This window comes from Xylocopa sonorina, chromosome 3 (assembly GCF_050948175.1).
Source record: "Xylocopa sonorina isolate GNS202 chromosome 3, iyXylSono1_principal, whole genome shotgun sequence".
NCBI classification, from domain to species: domain Eukaryota; kingdom Metazoa; phylum Arthropoda; class Insecta; order Hymenoptera; family Apidae; genus Xylocopa; species Xylocopa sonorina.
Window position 1 is genome coordinate 15639873 of NC_135195.1, and position 18714 is coordinate 15658586.

At 51.2% G+C, this 18714-nt stretch overlaps 1 protein-coding gene across 1 annotated transcript in view; it reads right to left on the minus strand.

Moving 5' to 3' along the window:
• LOC143422370 (uncharacterized) overlaps positions 1-17416 on the minus strand; it is a 145996-nt gene extending 128580 nt beyond the window's left edge. Inside the window, exons 1-2 of the mRNA XM_076892944.1 lie at positions 17334-17416; positions 2219-2855 (exon numbers count right to left, since the gene is read on the minus strand). Coding sequence (XP_076749059.1) covers positions 2219-2855; positions 17334-17416 — 720 coding nt within the window. The remainder of the gene's footprint in view (positions 1-2218; positions 2856-17333) is intronic.
• Positions 17417-18714: the final 1298 nt, after the last annotated feature.

Below are 18714 nucleotides of genomic sequence, written 5' to 3' on the forward strand. Positions count from 1 at the left end.
GCTGGAACGCGATCGAGTTAACCGAGCGGTCGACCATCCGCGTGGACGTTCGAGTCAACGGTCGTTAAATTTAATGGGCCCGCTCGTTAATTCCATATACCGATGGTTTCGCGTACGCAATAACGAATTACGCAAACGACTCTGGCCCGCGTTCGGCTCGATGCAACCGTGCGGCTACCAGGTACCCTCGTTGGTCCCGTCTCGCGAGCATTTTCATAATATCCCACCCCGTCGGGGCAGCGTCGTCAATTAAGCGCGCCGCCGCTCGAAAACTCGACCGACCGGCCGAATTTCGGGCAAACCGGGGGATTAATTGCGAGGCACCCTGGCCACAGTTCTCCACCGCCGCGATAACGCTCGAACAACCGACGCATCGCGTCTATCGCGACGCTATAAAGATATATCGGGGGCAGCGCGTGGTCGCCAGCACACGACGATCCCTGGGCCCAGCCTCGTCAGGTGATAATGTAAATAAGGCGGACCGGTCCTCCACCAATTTCCGACTCGGACACGCGCATCGTTTAATTGTTCCATTATGCGACTCGTAAGGACGTTATTTATGTTACGACCCTGGCGTTTAGGCGACCGTCGCTTCGAGGAACCACCCGGGGATCGCGATCGTCCTTTTTACGGTTCCTCTAGTTTTTTTTTTTTTTTTCGTTGCTGGCGAGACCCTTCTGCAGCTCGTTTTAGATCCTTTCTGGGGGTCCGCGTGGAATTTTGACAAGTTTAACAATTTTATGAATTATCTGTTTTCGTTGGTTTGCGATAAGTTCTGTGGAAAAATCAGGAATTTATCGTTTTGTGAAATTGTATTATTTTTACATTGAAGTAATAGAAGATGAGATTAAGTAAACGAATGGCATCGCTGACCAACGCTCTCGCCAGTCGATGTCTCTTCCAACCAGAGGCTCGCTTTCACAGGAGGAGAGAGAAAGAGAGAGGAGCCTGGCTCCTCTGTCGCAACGTTGTCGCAGCGATCCCCGACAATTACTTAACCCTTGCTCCCCGAACGGGATTCCTCCGGGACGGCACCACGAGCGGCCAATGTCAAAGGTCGTCGAATTATTGGCTGTCACGACGCGTCCGAAACGGCACGGTTTCGTCACTCGACCGGCGTGTATCTCGTACACCGGATCGCGGCGAGCACCGCGATTCAAGGAGCGTCCCTTTTGTCGAGTCGTGACGACGATCGACCGCGATCCACGGTTGCGACACCAGCTCCGTTTGCCACCCGTAATCGTGCTCGATTCGATAGCGTTTCGATGGAACGTGCCTTGCTCCTTTTTTTAAAATTCTAATTTCAAAAATCAGGGGATGTTCCACGTTTTTCAATCGACTTAAAGAAAGATCTGCACCAGGGTGTACGAGTCGTTGAAAAACAGTGATTATCGATCTCTCAGGAATTGTTTGCGTCATCGACGAAGCGTATCGAGGATAGTTGCTAGCCTTTTAAACGGAAACGAATTTATTTAGAGGGTTGCTCGCGTCGCACCCCTTCCGCGCGGTCGACGCGGGAGGATCGCCTGTTTCCCAGTCGAGAGTTTCCCCGGCTGGTCGATGATCAGGGCAACCCTCGTTACTGGCCCCGACTAGCCGTAATCAATTTCACGCATTGATTAATACGAAGTAAATGAATACCTGGGAATCGTTCGCGGGGCTCTCGATGGCGCGCGAGCTAGCCAGAGCACGGGAGATGATTTATCCGGCGTGGGTCGTCGGGGGCTGCGCCAGGCCCGCCGCTCGCGTAATTATCATACGACAGCCGATTAAAATTGCGGCCGTGCTCGCGTTCAACATCAATTTCAGCTAATTACATGCATTTTCGTTCTGTAGAAGCGGACCAGACCGGTGGGAAAAATCGGCCGCTACGTGCCGCTGCGAAGCTCTACCGGATCGTGCCTTACCGGATCGATCAGTGTCTCCCAACCTCGCCTTCTCCTTCCATCTCGACCGAATTCTTCTGAACTCTCGCGCGATTACGCGATCCTTGTTGATTCTACGTAATTAAGAGCGCAAAGAGAAGTTCCACTCACCCGAATACTGCGAGCGTTCGACGACCATCTCCAACGGACGCCTCTTCGACGAGCTTCGTCGGTTTCGATTCGAAATCTCGAAGCTTTCTGCGGAAGTGATGCTTCGCGCGAATCCACGGGACGCTCGAAGACGATCTTGGAACGTTTGATCTCCGTTTTTTACCTCGTCGCGCACCTCGAACCTTCGTCTTATCGTTTTCAGTCGACAGTTTTGAGTAGCTCTCAGAAATTACTTCGTTAACAGTAATATTTCCCTTTCGATCGTTTAAAGCTGCTTCTTCGTTTTTCTCTAAGGCACTAGTCGAGTCTAGATTGTCCACAGTCGCGATTTTCTCTTCCCTTGCGCGATTCTCAGTTTTCGCATGAAATTTCTCGTTGCGACCACTCAGTTTCGAAGAAGCAGAGTTCTCGCTGGACACAGTAGTGTTCGAAGCGAAACGCTTTCTCTTCTCTAGCGCAAAGTCGATCGCCGTGGCGAAGATGTCTCTCTCCGAGGTCGACGTGGACGATTTCGACAATCGCAAACGAGGCACTGACAATCGATCGTTCGTAACGCTGTCGCGATTCATCGTCGAATCGTTACACTTGTCCATTATCCTCGTTTCGCAAGATTTCTCGCTCGTGCAGAAGGAAGACACGATCTCTTCGTTAACCTTCGACGAAGCAGCCCTCGAGGAGCCTCGAAGGGCGAGCTCGTGCAAATTCGCTGCGGCGCCTTCCAGTTCGACCACGCGTTTTTCAAGGAAAGCGATTCGACGGTCCCGCGCTTGCAACAGGTAGAGGGCTTTCTGGGCTCGTTCCTCCTCGTCCAACGCGTTTCTGAAATCAGTTCAAAGTTCTCAGTTTAATGATCATCTCTCGTTAATCCCAATAATACGAAGTACTCGTTCACTGCTGTCTTTCAAATTCTAGCTAATCCAAAACCAGACAGAAATAATAAAAATAAAATTATCCCTTGCAGTCTCGACAAATCCACCCTCTTTCAAATTCTATCAAATCCAAAACCAAACGCCTCAAAAATAATCTAAATAAAATTATCCCTTGCAGTCTCGACAAATCCACTCTCTTTCAAATTCTATCAAACCCAAAACCAAACGCCTCAGAAATAACCTAAATAAAATTACCACTCGCGGTCTCGAAAAATCCACCCCTTTCAAATTCTATCAAATCCAAAACCAAACGCCTTAGAAATAACCTAAATAAAATTACCACTCGCGGTCTCGAAAAATCCACCCCTTTCACATCGAACCCAAAAGCTCGCGCTCGAAAATCCAGCGACCATTGTCCCGCGTCGCGACACCCGCGAACTTTCACCGAAACGGCGTCCGCGTCGAAAGTGAAACCCTTGGACAGGCGAGTGTATCCCTCAAAAATGAATCCGGATCGGTTGATCGTCGAGGTCGGCGGCCAAGATTAAAGCGTACCGCGGTAGCTGCCTTTTTCCACCGGCGGCGTCAATTAATATCCAACGGGGCCATTATTAACGTCCGTGGAAAGCGTCGGCGATGCGCCGCGCGGCGAGTCTCCCCGACGACTTAAAGTGCTTAAGGAAACCGAAATAAATTACGCCACGGAGAGAGGTGCATATTTAATTCGAGCAATTAATGCCGTCTTGTAAAACACGCCGCTGGGGTGGCTGTTGTCTGTAGCCCTCCCTTATTCCCTGGCAGTAATGAGCCCGATAAATCAACCGGCCCTGCACTCGAAACTTCGCGGATAAACTTTCGGCTTCTGCAGCTTCCTCGCTTCGGCTACCGGCCGTGTCTACCCGGTAGCGGCAACAAACTGGCCTTCGCCATTGATAAATGCAATATACGCGCACGCTGGTTGCTCCTTCCTCCTCCACTCCAAGCGTGTTTACTCCAGCTATGCTTTCGTCGCGCAGACCAAGGCGATAATAAAATTCGCACCGTGTCTCGTGCGAGTGCAACGATATTTGGTTGTTTCGAGCTCGAGCGAATAAACGAGCGGCTGATCGAGGCTGGTTCACGCTCGCGCGCGACCAGAGCGACGCTGAGGCTCGTGTTTACCCTCGACGATGAATCTTGTCGCGCGGTTTTACACGCGCCAACCGATCATCCCCAGGGATTAGAATTAATAACGATCTCGTCCCGAGCTAATCGACGATTTAATGCGGGACTTTCTATGAAATCTAATTAGGAGGGGGGGCACATCGTTTCGTAATCGCGCGCCACAAATCACCACCGTGAAAGTACGCGGTGTATCGCGGGTGAAGCCCTCCCCTGCACCAGTAATCCGGGGCCGCCCCCGCAGGATCCATCGCGGCGATTAATTAGGCATAAAAATCTGGTCGTTTGCGAGAAGGAAAGAAAAAGGAGAAAAAAAAATGCCGCAGATTGCTCCGCTTAATCCCCGGGGCCAGCCGCCTTCTGCGCTGGGGATGACGCCTCCTGACGTTCCGCTGGAAATTCATTAAAGCGATATCCCATTTATTCCAAACGACCCCCTCCACAAGGAATAACGAACGCCTAATCCGTTAATCAAATCGCTGTCGACCCTCGAAATTGCGCTCTCATTTTCCTCTTCTCGCTGTCGTACACCGCCGTATAACAACGACTGCGACACAGGGTCGGATATTTCGCGAACTCTCAATTGCAAACAAGTGTCATCTGTTCAACATAGTCTCGACACAGTATCAATCTTTTCTTATTGCGATTAAAATCAATAACTTCAATCGTTCGAGAAGAAGGAAACGCGTTATTCGAAGCGACCCTCGAGGAGGTAGCCGTCGCGAAGCTCGCGTTTAACCGAAACAGGAATTTATCCCCAAAGACATCGTCCTTCGCTGGGTCCCCGCACAAAAGGAAGCCGTTTCCGTAGCCAGGAGCTCGTAATATGGCTTATTAAAATTACAGAGGCGACCGTGGAGGGTGGCTCGGGGTGAGACCGCATCCCCGTCTAGGGACAGACCGCGACGGAGTCGGGACTGCTCGTGACCAGGGGATGGCGTCCGTTTCACGGGACGTTGTTGCTTTAGAAGAGGATCCATCGAGCGCGACTCGACCGTCGGGGATTCCTCCTCGCGGTCAGCGAGGAGAGGACCTTCTGGCACCGCCTGGACGTCCCGGATTAATGTTATTGCACGGTCTGCCGCTTGACCCGTAAGCTCCCGGACATTCTACAGTCAATTTCCTCGTAACCTCTAACTGCGACGCTGGGGTGTGATTTAACCCTCTCGTTGGCGAGGCTGCGCGTTCAGAGACGATGTACAGGCGATGGAAGTATTAATTAGTGGCGCGGATTAACGAATATTTGATTCTTTATCCTTTTATTAATAGGCGAGTTAAGAATTTGACAGTATTGTGAAAGTGAGAGTATTAGATAGCGATTTTTTGCTTTCGTATCGAAATGAAAAAGTTGAAATTGTTGCTATTTTTCGTTGCATGTTGCAACTGTGTTTTAACGAATAAATATATCGTTACGCAGACAAGCGAGAAACAGAGCAGCTGAATAGCTCGAGGAGCGGGTAAAACATCGTAATTTGTCCCGGTTACGCGTCACCCCCGTCTCCGTGAGCAAACACAGCAGCGCCCATTACCTCGTTCTAGTTCCTCGGATCGCGCTCGTTCAAACAACGATCGTCAATGCGGCACGAGCAAAACGCGGTTCTAATCACTGGATATCACTGGCACGACGACAGTTGGCAGCGTCGTTTATAAATTTGCCCGTTTTACGCGAAACGACCGACCGGAACGAATAAATCACGCGGCGGCCGCGTCTTTTTGCTCGTCCGTTAAAAGACCGACTACGCTCTGGAACCGGTTCGCCGATTTTTCTCATCGTTTAATTTGTTTCCTGGTTACGGTTCATAAAATGCCACCGTCGATGTAAACGGCTCCCCCTTTCCTCCTTTCTCCCTGTCTCTCAGGACGAAACGCCCCGCGGTGGCTCGACCATCTCCGCGACTCTGCCAGCGCGTCGATTAACACGTTTTGGCCGCGAGCAATTAAAGGCAAACTTGTTTCAACAGAGTCGTCGCGTCGCGATTGATCGATTGATTTAAATCACGTCTCGTCGCGCGCCACTCGCGGTTATCCGCTGTCCACGGCTTTTGATACAGATTTCCGAGAGCCAACGTGGCGATTCAATTCTCAGAACACCGCGCGTATCGTGCTCGTTCCGTGTGACACGCGCGAGACGCGTAATTGGCAACGAGTGATCAAGAACGAACGAAAGAAGTGGAGAACGAGCGGTTGTAATAGCGAGCGCGTTAGCAGTTGCGAAACGGACGCGGTAGACCGATACCGGAAGAAAAATCGCTGGCACGACATCCGCGCGCGTACCATTGCCAAGCCGGCGATATTAATTACGATAATTGCCTACGGGATGATGAATGATCGACCGCGGAGGGCGTTCTATCGAGCCGAGCGCCCATCCTGTTCGCCGCGCGCGACAACGATCTTTGGTCGTGGTCGTAATTAAAGTCAGCTAATGGAGCTTCCACCAGCGGCTGAATCGGACCGATCGAGAAGAGAAGTTCGCCACTCCTCTGCGTCTCGCTGCGTCCCTCGCTCCCCTCGATTAGTCGCGACGTTATTTATCGGCGGCCCTCGTAAATCGCCGCGTTGAGTAATATGGCGGCGCGTCGATTTACGATCGACCGTGTCGCTCGCGTGTCTCTACCTTGCGCGTACCTGCACAAGAGCCATCGAACTGCAACGCACCCTTTAACGAACGAGTCAATTGTCACGAATTTCGAACGGCGTGTTAATAACGCTCTTGTCCAAGCGTAGCTGAGACGTTAGTTAACGATCTCGAGCAATAACGTTCTATCGATATTTTCCGTGTTTCGTTTCTTCAGAAGCTTCGATATAAACTGCGATCGATAATGCCAACGCAGAGCCAGTGTCTCGCATTTCGATACGAGGCAGTCGCGTCTATCGAGGGTCCGTAAACGTCCAAGCTGAGACGTTAGTTAACGATCTCGAACAATAACGTTCTATCGATATTTTCGTGTTTCGTTTTTTCAAAAGCTTCGCTGTAAATTGCGATCGATAAATACCAACGCAGAGCCAGTGTCTCGCATTTCGATACGACGAGGCAGTCGCGTCTATCGAGGGTCCGTAAACGTCCAAGCTGAGACGTTAGTTAACGATCTGGAACAATAATGTTCTGTCGATATTTTCGTGTTTTTTTTTTTTTTTGTTTTCACAAGCCTCAGTAGAAATCTGGATCGATAAATACCAATGCAGAGCCAGTGTCTCGCATTTCGATACGACGAGGCAGTCGCGTCTATCGAGGGTCCGTAAACTTCGACAGGAGCAGCGCGCCGCCACGGGCGTAGCAAAGAAAAGCGTGTCGAAAAGTGGCCGTTCCATTAGTCGTCCAGCGTGAACCGGTGCCGATTCGTGGCAGAAGAACGGCCGGTCGCGGTGAGTCGGCTAATCTGGCGATTCACACGAGGCAAGGACGTGGAACGGCCTCTTGAAAGGTGCTCCGGGACGGAGTCGAGGCGCGCCATCCTTCTTGCCACCGCATTTACAATCGTTAGCGAGCCTCCTCGGGAATCGTTTAGCGTAATTACGCCTCTTGTCACGCGGCGGCCGACGACCGATGCCCGCCAGCCAGCGGTTTATTTCTCGATACGTCGACCGCTGATGGCCGCACAATGGCCACGACGTTACTCGACGACGGATTACGGCTGGTTTCGCGGGTCAGCGACAGTTCCGCGTCGCTGTCGTCGGTTATCGATCGCTGATCGCGATGCATGCACGAAGCGGAATTGCAAACTTGGAAATTTCAAGCGACACTGCAAGAGTTTTCGACGCAGCACTTTTTTCTCGATATCATTCGTGCTCGAAAGAAACGACAGTTTTCAACGAGATCAGACTCTCTATTTATCCTGCTGGCTATTGTAAGTCGCGCGATGATCATCTAGGACGCGAGTAAAATCGCAACCGGCTCGAAGAGCAGCAAAAACGATCGGATGAGAGCTGGCAGGTTCGAAAGATCGGTTCACCGCCGCCACGGTAACTTTGTATTAATACCCAGACGCGTCCTTTGTCCGTGGCTCGAGGAATTAACGGGTGATTATGTCCGGTGAATTATACCGTATCGCGCGATGAACGATCGGGTTTCGATCGTGCTTCCGTCACGAGCTGCGTTTATAATCGAAGAACCAAGCGACGAGGGGGTAGCAAAATCGACGAGGCGTTGAAGCATGGATCCGTGTATCGAATTCAGAGAGAAATCGACTCTCATAGAACAACTCTAAGTCGCATTCGATCCTTCCACTATGAAATATTGAAAAAGTTGCTCCAATTTAAAGGACGTGTGAACATTTTCTGAAAACGAGGGTTGAAACTGTGTTTCCACTGCGACAATATTGGCGACAAAGACAGACGCGCTACTTTTCGTCGTTCGAACGGACCAGCATCGTCCACGACGAGGGGGTGGTTCTTACTCGAGGTCGAAAGGGGTATCGTCGATCGACGTGTATTTCATTGGCGGTAATTACATAACGTCGCAGCGATAGAAAGTATCGGGAGAGAGGTTGATCGCCTACCAGCGCGAAGAGGAAGCGAGTCGGAGGGCCCTGGTCCCCGTCACGGCGTTCCTTTTACAGGCTGCCCCCTTAACGATCTCTCGCGCGATACCGCCTAATGACTAGCGCGCTCGCGCGGCCATCTTCCCGCGTCCCGATACGGCATTCGAAGAAAAGCACCTACAGCATCCATCAGCGAGGCTCTCCTGTGCCAGAAATCGAGCTGCAAGTCACGCCGGCTGAAAGAGGGTGAGAAAGTGAGCGAGAGAGAGAGAGAGAAAGCTTCCAAGATCGCAGCCGCATCCACTTCGCCTATCACCCTCTCGACCGGTTGTGTCTCCTTCTGGCCCTCTGCGTCGCCTCTGCGCGAGCGGCAGCTTCTTTTAGGCCATCACTACCGAAGAAGCGGCGAGGAATCCACCTTATTGACAGGTTCACGGCTCCCGAAGATATTCTTCTGCTACGGTATACGCGGCACGTAGCCCCTTTTCTTTCCTCCGCGGCTTCCATCGCGCTACCGACTCGCGTAACACCGTTACGCTAACCGAGCACCAAAGACTTGTCGTCGTCCACCTCGAAATAGCCGGTCGAGAGGGTTCATCGGATGACTCGCTCTATTTTCGAGCCTACGCGAGATTAATAACGAGTTATACTCGAAATCGGACGAGAGGCAATAGTGTACGAAGCATCGAGTTCGTAATATCCGCGATAGCCAGAAATTATTCCGTTTCCGATTACGAGGCGCTATTCCACGCTGGTACCACGACGGACAACGGGCACACAACGAATCCACGTGATCCACGTCCAACACAGTCGCACGTAAATCGCGGGGAATCATTCCAACACGATCTCGACACGACTCGCGACCACGGTTCCTACGTGACTCGACCTCGAAGAAGCCGCGAGGATGAGGAACGCGACCGACGGTGTCCAACTGTACGCGCCAGACGAAGATGGAGGAAACGGAAACAGGCTGCTCAAGGAGAGGGTATATACGACTGGCCATTAACACCTCCCGGACAAATCACTCGATTTTCTCGGACGATTTTCCCGCAGCACGTCCGGCAAATAAGAAAACACGATGTATCACCCGTGGGACGTGGACGATGGCCAAGACCCGAGGCGAACCGTGGACGGCGGGAGCAGGGTGGGGAGGTGGTTTACTGCCTGCCGGTAATGACGAAACAGATGGCCTCCTGCGGGACGGAGGACGCGCGGCGAAGGACCGTGGTACGTGTGTCCCGCAGGAAGAGGGGTCAGACTCGGAGGAAGCTTGATGAAGTGCCGCCATTATCGGTACAGGACAAAACCCACTTCTGCTCGGACGTACAGCGACTTTATTACCCGCGAACACACGCTTCCACGCCGGGTCCCACACCGCCGCCCAGGACTGTCATTCTCCGCTCGCCAGCCACGAAGCTTAACGAGCCTGCCCGCTACCGGTAGTCCCTCCACTTCCGCCGCGCTCAGCGCGTTCGTCGAGCTTCTTCCATCTCGTGGAACCGCCTCGCTAGCTCGCGTTCCACTGCCTAGAAACCTTCTCTCTACGAAATTCCTTTACCTGCGTCCTTTTACCTGCGTTTCTTTCGAGATCGACAGCGTTTCACGCGAGATGGAATGGTATTTTCAAGGGATGTAACGGAGTGGTCGCTTATTGTATTCAAGTGTTCTTTGGTACGGTAATTATTATAGTTATCGTATGTGCTCGCGAGGGAATTGGAACAGTCTTGCGTTGCCTCGATATGGATATCATAGTTACCGAAACGAGTCGAATGGTACTTTGGATATCAACGGAACGTATCCATATACGCGAGTAATATCAATTACAGCACCCTTGTTCCTGATATTCGTGCATCGAACAGCATAATATCGATTAATGAATTGCCTTCGTCCCCCTAACTGCGTAACTCTATCCCGTATCCCGCGGAACTATCGCCGTTACAAAGCCCCGCGTCTGCCTTCCACCCTGTACGTTCGCCATTTTATAACTATGTTACCATTACCTTCCTTTCAGCTTATCGCGTCGCTACTATACATTTCGAGCGGTTACCATTGTTCCGTTATTTTATTCCTCGCGCGCAGAGAGTATCGTGTTCACTGGACACCGTGTAGCTTCGATAAATCAAAGTCAATCAATGCCGCGCGCGCGGAGAGTCCTGTTCGAAAGTCGAGGCGTCGCGCGTCTCATCCATCTAATCGTCAACGGTCGTAAAACCTGCTTCGCAAGGAATAACACGGTTGAACATGCTAATCGGTCCGCGCGCTGGGATTATCATAAAATGTACCAGGTTTATTTCTATGTCAAGGTTCTCGACGGACTCCTTCGATCGCGCGCGGGCACATAAATCACGCGGTTATTTCGCGAGACCAGCCGCGCATAATTACATCGCCGTAATCATTATCGAACGCGCACCGAATACAAAGTATTAATTCCATGGAAAATGTCATTAATCCACGCCACTCCGTGGCACTTAGCAACGCGTTCCTCTACGATCGTATGACTAATTTATCGCGCGAAATTGCAGGATATCCCGGCCAGAAGACGCTCGGCGCCGACGCGCGGCGAACGCGCGAGCGTCGCGCGAGTTAACCTGCTTGAAACTGACCTGCGATACTCGCGTCTCTCGTTCGATTTTCCATTTTTCTTCTACGTTCGTCTTTTTTCAAGCAAAAGTTGAGTTGACGTGGATCATCGCGTCCTTGCAAGGTTGCGCGTCGTCCTTGGAGATATCGCAATCCCAAAAGGATAACGCAAATTGGTCCAGAGCTATCGATAGATTAGCGAGTTAGATATACCTGCGTAGTCGCAGAGTCGCGTTGCTTTACGATCGTTTCGATTCTGGACAAGTGGAACAAGATCGTACACGAGCTTCGAGCGTACCTGTTTCAGCGTACGTTTCACGAGTTATGCAAATTACTCGCGACTGATTACAGGTTCTTTTAAGGCCGCGCTCAGATCAGAAATATAACAAACGTTCGCGTTAAAATCAGTCGATTCAGTCTAGAAAATTGCGTCCTTATTCGTCGCGCATCGCGCGCGTGTAGCGGTGAGTAATTTGCGCGCGAGAGAATACTCGCGCAGCGACTTTACGCCAGTTTTAAAATAAACGACTGGTATAATACGCGTCGTTGCGCGGATTAGCAACGTTCGAAATTAAATCGAAGAAGGGATAACTGATTTTCGTAATAATATTTATATCCCACGGTGTATTTCCTGCATCTGATATTTACAACTATCTCGACCAATACCACCTGCCATCTTTTACCGCGAGAAATCGATAAAATTTAACCCTAGTTAACCCCTGGACATCTCTGCCTATAAAAATAATCGTTACACGAATCGAGTGACTATAAATTCATAGCGAAACGATCGCGTAAAAACCGTGGCGGCTCCGCAGGCCATCCAGATCTAGAATCCAGCCTGTGGCACGGCCGTCCCTCTGGGTTAATAATCGCAAGGTGAACTTGTTGGTATTCACCTCAATTAGTCACGCGATATTAAGCTGGCGTGCGTAGCGAGGAAGCGCGGAGCTTCTTTTCAGCGTCGCTGCCACGCTCGCACCACCTTATCAGTTGTGTAACAAATATTTCATCCAGTCAATTGCGCGATGCTGCACCTTTCGAATTAATCCCATCGCTATACGTACGCGGAACAAAGTATCTATAGCGTGACTTGTTTCAACGTTTTAGAAACACCTCGAACCGTTTTCTAAACGAAATATCTGGAACCCAGCGCGTATAAAGTGCGCAGAAAGTTCACAGTCGTTCCAGTGGTTCTACCAGTATCGAGTATCGCGTAGATATTTTATGGATTCGGAGTATCGCTACCATTCGATATCGATCGATGCAGATTTCGACGCTGGAGAGTCTTCTAAACCGATCTGAAATTCTCCCACCCTCTGACTAGTAGCAAACGCGATCAAATCGTCGAAGAACGCGAGTCAACTGTTTCGTTCGATCGACACTAATCACGAGTTGTTCGTCGACTAACGAGTAACTAACAAGGTTTCACGAGCAACACTCCAGCTGCGTCAGCATCAGGCACCGACTATTAAAGAAAAATTTCGTTTTTCGAAATTCCATCCGCTATAAATTTGTACAATGTTGCACGAAAGTTGCACAGTGCTATCTGAAACACGTATGCAAGATCCAGAAGCTGAATCGATTAGAATTCAGCGACGACGCGAGCGTAACACTTCGCCAGCGTTTAATTCGCGGGTCGACACGCGGCTGGAAAGGGAACAGAGCGGACCGTTAAGGGTTAAAATGTGGATCGGCTCGTTCCCCGTTATCCGCGACCGTACGAAAGAGGGGAGTTCGCCGATGCGGAGAGAAAGAGACGGGACGGTGAACGAGAGGCCAGGCTAAATTGGATCGAAGGCGCGTGGCGCACATGCCCGGTCGTGCGTAACCGCCGCGCTTCGACAAGAAAAAAAAAAAAAGAAAAAAGGAAAAAAAACACCCCCTGGGCTTGTACGAACGTCCGCAAAGTATCATTCGACGCTCGACGGCCGTGGACCTCGTCGCTTGCGGTCGACTCGCGGCCGACTGATCCTGTTCGAGGCTACGAACGAGGATTGTTGCACGGATCGCCGTGGTTTACGAACATTCTGCCGCGTCGTTTGTTACGTGGCACCCAAAGAGTGTCGCGTCACCTCGAGAGATAACGATATCGCTTCATTCCAGGCCTTCCAAGTGTTATTTCAGAAATATTTCGTTTCTGAATATCGTTTTTTTAGCTTGACATTGTTTAATCTTAACTTCATCTTACGCTTGACAGTTAACTGAAAAATGTTAATCGTAAGAACACCACGAACTACGAGCGTCTTTCCACGAGTGTTCAAGGAAGAAAGTACGGTGCAACTAGGGTGAAACGGCGATGGTTCCGGGGTGGAGACAAGCAGGAGGGCTGGGAGCAGGTTAACGCGTGAACGAGGAACAACAAACGTCTCGTCGCAACGACGGGCGCACCGAAAAACTTTCTGAACGGTTTATGAGCGCAATAATCCGCTCGCGAGTAACACAATACAGGCTAATTATAGAGGACGAGGTCCAGGCTGGTCGACAGGCATTAACGTACGCGTGAAACGCGTGGCCGCGACAGCCTGGGTGGCTTTCCTATTTTCGTCTTTTTTCCATTCTTTTCTCTCATCTCCGTCCCGTTCCATCGTTCGCCGCGTCTCTCGCGTGCCTATCGTCGGTCCTCGCACTTTGATCATCCGCGACGCTAATGCGTCTCTGTTATTTCAGTCCTTGTCACTGACAGCTAGACCGCGTCGAGAACGCGAGCTCGCGCGATCTCGAGCGATCGTTAAGGGAGGGACCGTCGTCACCTGGTGACACGCGAGACCGTCTCGATCTCTTTAAAGGCCTTTTAATCGAACCAGTTACAAGGTAATACCTTCGAATGCCTCTGATCGCCGTTTAACCTCAACGAAAATCGAAGGGCAGGTGAAGGATTTAATCACAGTGTCGCGGAATAATTACGCGTGCCGGACGATCGAACGGCGATCACTATACCCTGTAATTGGTGCTCTCAGCGAAATATTAATCCTTCTCGAGCGGTCATTTTTTCGTTCGTAGAAGCTGCAGAGACGATCGTGATCGCAAACTGATTGTTATAGCCAACGATGCGTGCTCGAGCACGGTAAAACGGTCAAAGCGCAACATTTTATTTCTCTTCTTTGCCTTGGCGATTTTTTTCTCTCCCTCTCTCTCTCTATCTATCTCCGCGTCGCGTTTCACGTTGTGCAGCTTTCGAGGGAAGAGATAGATCGATCCGGTGGCGCAGTCAGGTTGCAGGTCGCCGTTGGAAAAAGTGAAAACGATTTGCGGTCGGCATTACCGCTCGAAATCGAGTTTCGAGCCGAGTTTTTCACCGTCCCATAGCCGTTCGACCGCAAATCGCTCCGATTTTTCCGCGTCCCCCTTACGCGTCCGCGAAACGAACATTAATACTCGAAATCGAGTAGCAATCCTCCGTTGCAATCGCCTCTACCGCTACGCAAAACGTCTCTATCCGGTCGTTCTCTTCGAGAACTTTTCAAAACCCCTCAGAGACACGGCGCCATGCATACATCCTTCGTTATCCTTCGTAACTCCACAGAATCTTACTTAGAATTCGTTTCCCTCATCGATAGAAAAGTCGATCGTCGCGAGGCGACCAAGATTACCCGAAGTAATCGCACGCGAAGGAGGAGGCAGCGATCGCTCGCGTCTACGAACACCGCAGGATCTTACTTAGAATTCATTTCCTCCATCGATAGAAACCCTCGACGATCCGTGGCTGATAGTCGAGGACCAGAGTCGATCGTCGCGAGGCGACCAGGATTACCTGAAGTAATCGCACCGCGAAGGAGGAGGCAGCGATCGGTCGCGTCTGCGAGGGTGCACAAAAAGCATCGCCCTTGTCGTGGGTGACGGGGCGATTTTCGACGACCCTCGTTTTGTAAACTACAACTAGGCGCGAGGGAATTTCGAGCTAAAAAGCGGGTGATTAATGATCCCTGGTGTCTGAAAAGGTCGCCGCGTCCCTCTCCCTCGCGTGGCCGTTCCTTACGGGCCTTCCTGCCGGTGCTAGTAATTGATTCCGGATTACTTGTCGCCGACAAGAAACACGAGCATCGCGAGATGACTCTTGACAACTCGTCACGCTGTAATCTGTACGCGTCCCGTCACGGGGTGGGAACGTTCCGCCACCGCCCTACTCTCTCTCTCTTTCTTCGTGCCGTTTTACGCCGAGATTATCTCGGATCGAGATGTAATTTTCGATGATACGGTTTTTTCGCTGCGACTCGTTGCCGCTAAACCTGTTGCTAACTCTGGTGTAGCCAGTGCTGCTTGGCTAGAAATATATAATCGCTTGGAAACAGAACGAGTTGCGAACCAGAGTGCAAGCTCCAGGGGGTTGAACTGTGTACACTACTGTAATTAAGTATATTTCTTGCGCGTGAGTATTGAAGATTTTTTTGAAAGTTCATTTGGAAAAATCGATGATGAAGTTTCATCTGTTCGAATGGAATCTGTTCACCTGCCAAAGGCGAGCCAAAGGCAACAACCGCGAGCGTGCAAAAACCGATCGTCGCGGTCCAACCCTTCGCAACTGCGCTTCCTTGTCAACCGTTCTACTATGCCATTAACAGGGACGGAAATTATTCGCATTCCTGTCGCGGATGACTCGTCCAGCACCGCGATACCTTTGCACGGTTCTATCTCCGCCACGAGGGAAAGAAAAGTCACGCTTCGCGATCGTGTCAAATCGCAAACGCGAACGAATCGCGGCTAGCGCGAGCAAGAAGCGTATTCCGTGGTGCGTCGCGGGCTCGCAAGAAGCGGTGGTACTCGCGAACGTGCGACCAGCTTGACAGAGTAACGGTCAGGCCTCCATTGCGTACATCCAAGCACTTAAGCTAAATAATAGGTCCCAGGCATCCTGCGGTCCCATATAATGTACCGATATTCTCGATTACCCTGCTTTTTACGCAACCCACGGTCGTTCCAATTATACGTATAGCTGCGAACGTAAAAACCCCGTGCTCGAAGGTGGCACAAGATGGAGCGCCATATTTCAAGCGATGCGCGACTCGTGGCGTGCAACAATGCGTATTGAGTTGTCCAAGAAAGTAGTAGTAGTCGACAAATGGCTTCTCGAGGTTGCTCGATTGTGTTCGCGACTAATGCGTAGCAACAATCGCACGCCATTTTTCAACGTTAAACCGTCGAGTCGTGCAACTCGAGTCGTTGAACCTCATCGATCCGAACGAGACGCGTCCGCGAGTGGTTCGATCGACGTTCGTTCGACAGAAAACACTGGTGGAATCGATCCGTTAGTCAGATCGCGGCGGCGGTTTTTCGTGAGCCAGGAAACGGGCCGCGATGACGAGGGTAATATTTCAAAGCTCGTTGAGTGGTCGGGCGAGGAGCGTGCACGCGGAATGCCGGCAGTAATTTGAACAAACGTACGACAACGTCTCATTTGTCAGACGGTACGTGTGACACGACCGACAGCGGGGCCCTAACGCGCCAGAAATACCAGCCGATGGACACTTTTTCTCCCCCTTTCCGACAGCCTGGCCGCGCCGCTTCTTCGTCCCATCCGGCTGTCTCGTGGTGCTCGCTCGCGAGGAATTCGATCGTAATGAGCTTCCCCGTGTCAAAGGGTTCTTGTCCCCGCGGGACGTGTCGCGATCGCGCGACGGATGGGATGATTGAACGACCTGGGGACTGACTATATTCTGAGCTCTTTCAAAGTGGCGGAATGCGGAGGACGTTCATGGTGGTCGTGCAACAGCGTCGCGAAGTCCCTCGTGAGCGCACTCGAGATCGAATTGGTACTCTGACTGCGTAACGACTTCATTTTCCCTGATCTTCGCGAGGTATCGTAAAAAGAAAACTCGATTAACGATCTCTCGTCCCCATCGCGAAGGTTTCACGAGCTCCTCGCTCAAAGCGGGTCGACTTCGAGAGCAAACTCTGCGTTAACCCGACGGCGAGCGGAGTCAAAGCGTCCAACCAGGGATTTTTATTTCGGAATCGCGCTGGTAACGGACAGGCGAGCGATGAGAGCCAGATTGGCCGGTGTTTGCGATGAGCAAACGCCGCTAATTAAAATCCCTTCTCCGTTGGTAATCAACGGATGCCTTTAGGCTGCGAGCGTGGTCAACGATCCTCGACCCTTCGACTACTACCCCTCTCCTTTCGAGGAACCGGAGAACCGAACGACCGTTCGATTCGATCGGCATCGATCGTGTCCACCTTTTTCTCTGAACGTGCGCGTAACAAACTTCCCTTACCTGAAGATGCAACTCTCGATCTTCCTCGCGAGCTTCCTTGGCGAGCACTGCCTTGAGTTTCGTGGCTGGGGGTCCTGAGGCATCGTCTGCGAGCAGAAAGAGTTGAGTTGAGTAAATATTGCGATTGGAAGCGTGTTCGATGATGAAACTATCGAAACAGTTGAAACGATTTTCTGTAGAAATTCATCTCTCAAGAGTTTCTATAACTCTTTTATGAAAAATAGGTAAATGTGGAAGTTGGAGGGATACGAATGGTGTTTTTAAAATTGAGATCGATCAAGGTTACGTACACGAAGTGAAAGAGACGCACGCGCCGGAATTAAATGATAACGCCCTCGTACAAGTTGGACACGGGTGTTATTTCAGCGAGGAGTGTGCGAAAACAAGCATGCTCGACATAATTTTTCGTGTCCCACATGCTGTTTGGCGCGCGCGTCGCCTGGTAGCTCGTAAATTAACCCCGCGGGACGAGGAGATGAGGAGCTACACCGTGTTCGCTTTATTTTAGAGCAATGATATAGCATATGGTTTCGGAAAGCCTTAACGCTCGTCATCCACTTCCGCGTGATGTACGAGCGGGACTCACTTTTCGTGGCGACATACTTATGGCTTGGCGCCTTACCACGTGGAAACCTCACTTGCGAGGCGTTAAAACCCACCCATGGACCACTGTTTCTCGCCACCCTGCTCTTCCAAATTTCCACTATACCAAAAAGAAACAAGAACCAAACCCAAAAAACTTATTTAAAAAAAAAAAAACAATCAGACTCACACACGCAAGTTCCACTTTAAAATTCAACGAAAACCATAGATTCCTCTTCTGACTCGACGATCGAGCAACAAAGGAGAATCGAGCACCTCAGCGAACGACGGCTCGCAACGACGAGCGCAGAATTCCGATCGGACACGCCAGCGGGTCTAAGCCGCTCGCGACAAGGATCAGCTGTAACCGGGCACCCCGAAAAATGTTTCCCCGCGAGGCGGCTTAGCGCGTAGCCACGAGATGATATCTCCGCTCGACGCGTCCATCCCTGAGGTCGTGAGGAAAGGAGTCGAGCGTGGCTTGGCTATTAATAATCGTCGCGTAGTAAAAGGCGCGTGCTGGTTTCTGGTTCGACGGTGCCGCGTCGCCTGACGGGTGGCGACGAGGCGGGTAACGTTTGTTTGCACGCGGCGGCCACCGCGGGGTTGACAAACAGCGAGCGCTGCGCTACCAGCGAGCCTCTCGCGAGGGTCGCGTACATGTTTTCACGGATGGAAATAGAGGCGCAGGGCTCGAATCCGCGCGCCGTTGATTTATCGGGCCTTAATGGGCCGAGGTGTCGTAAAAACCGGCGCAACCGAGACTTTGTCAACGACTTTGTCAAAGTTATGTCAACAG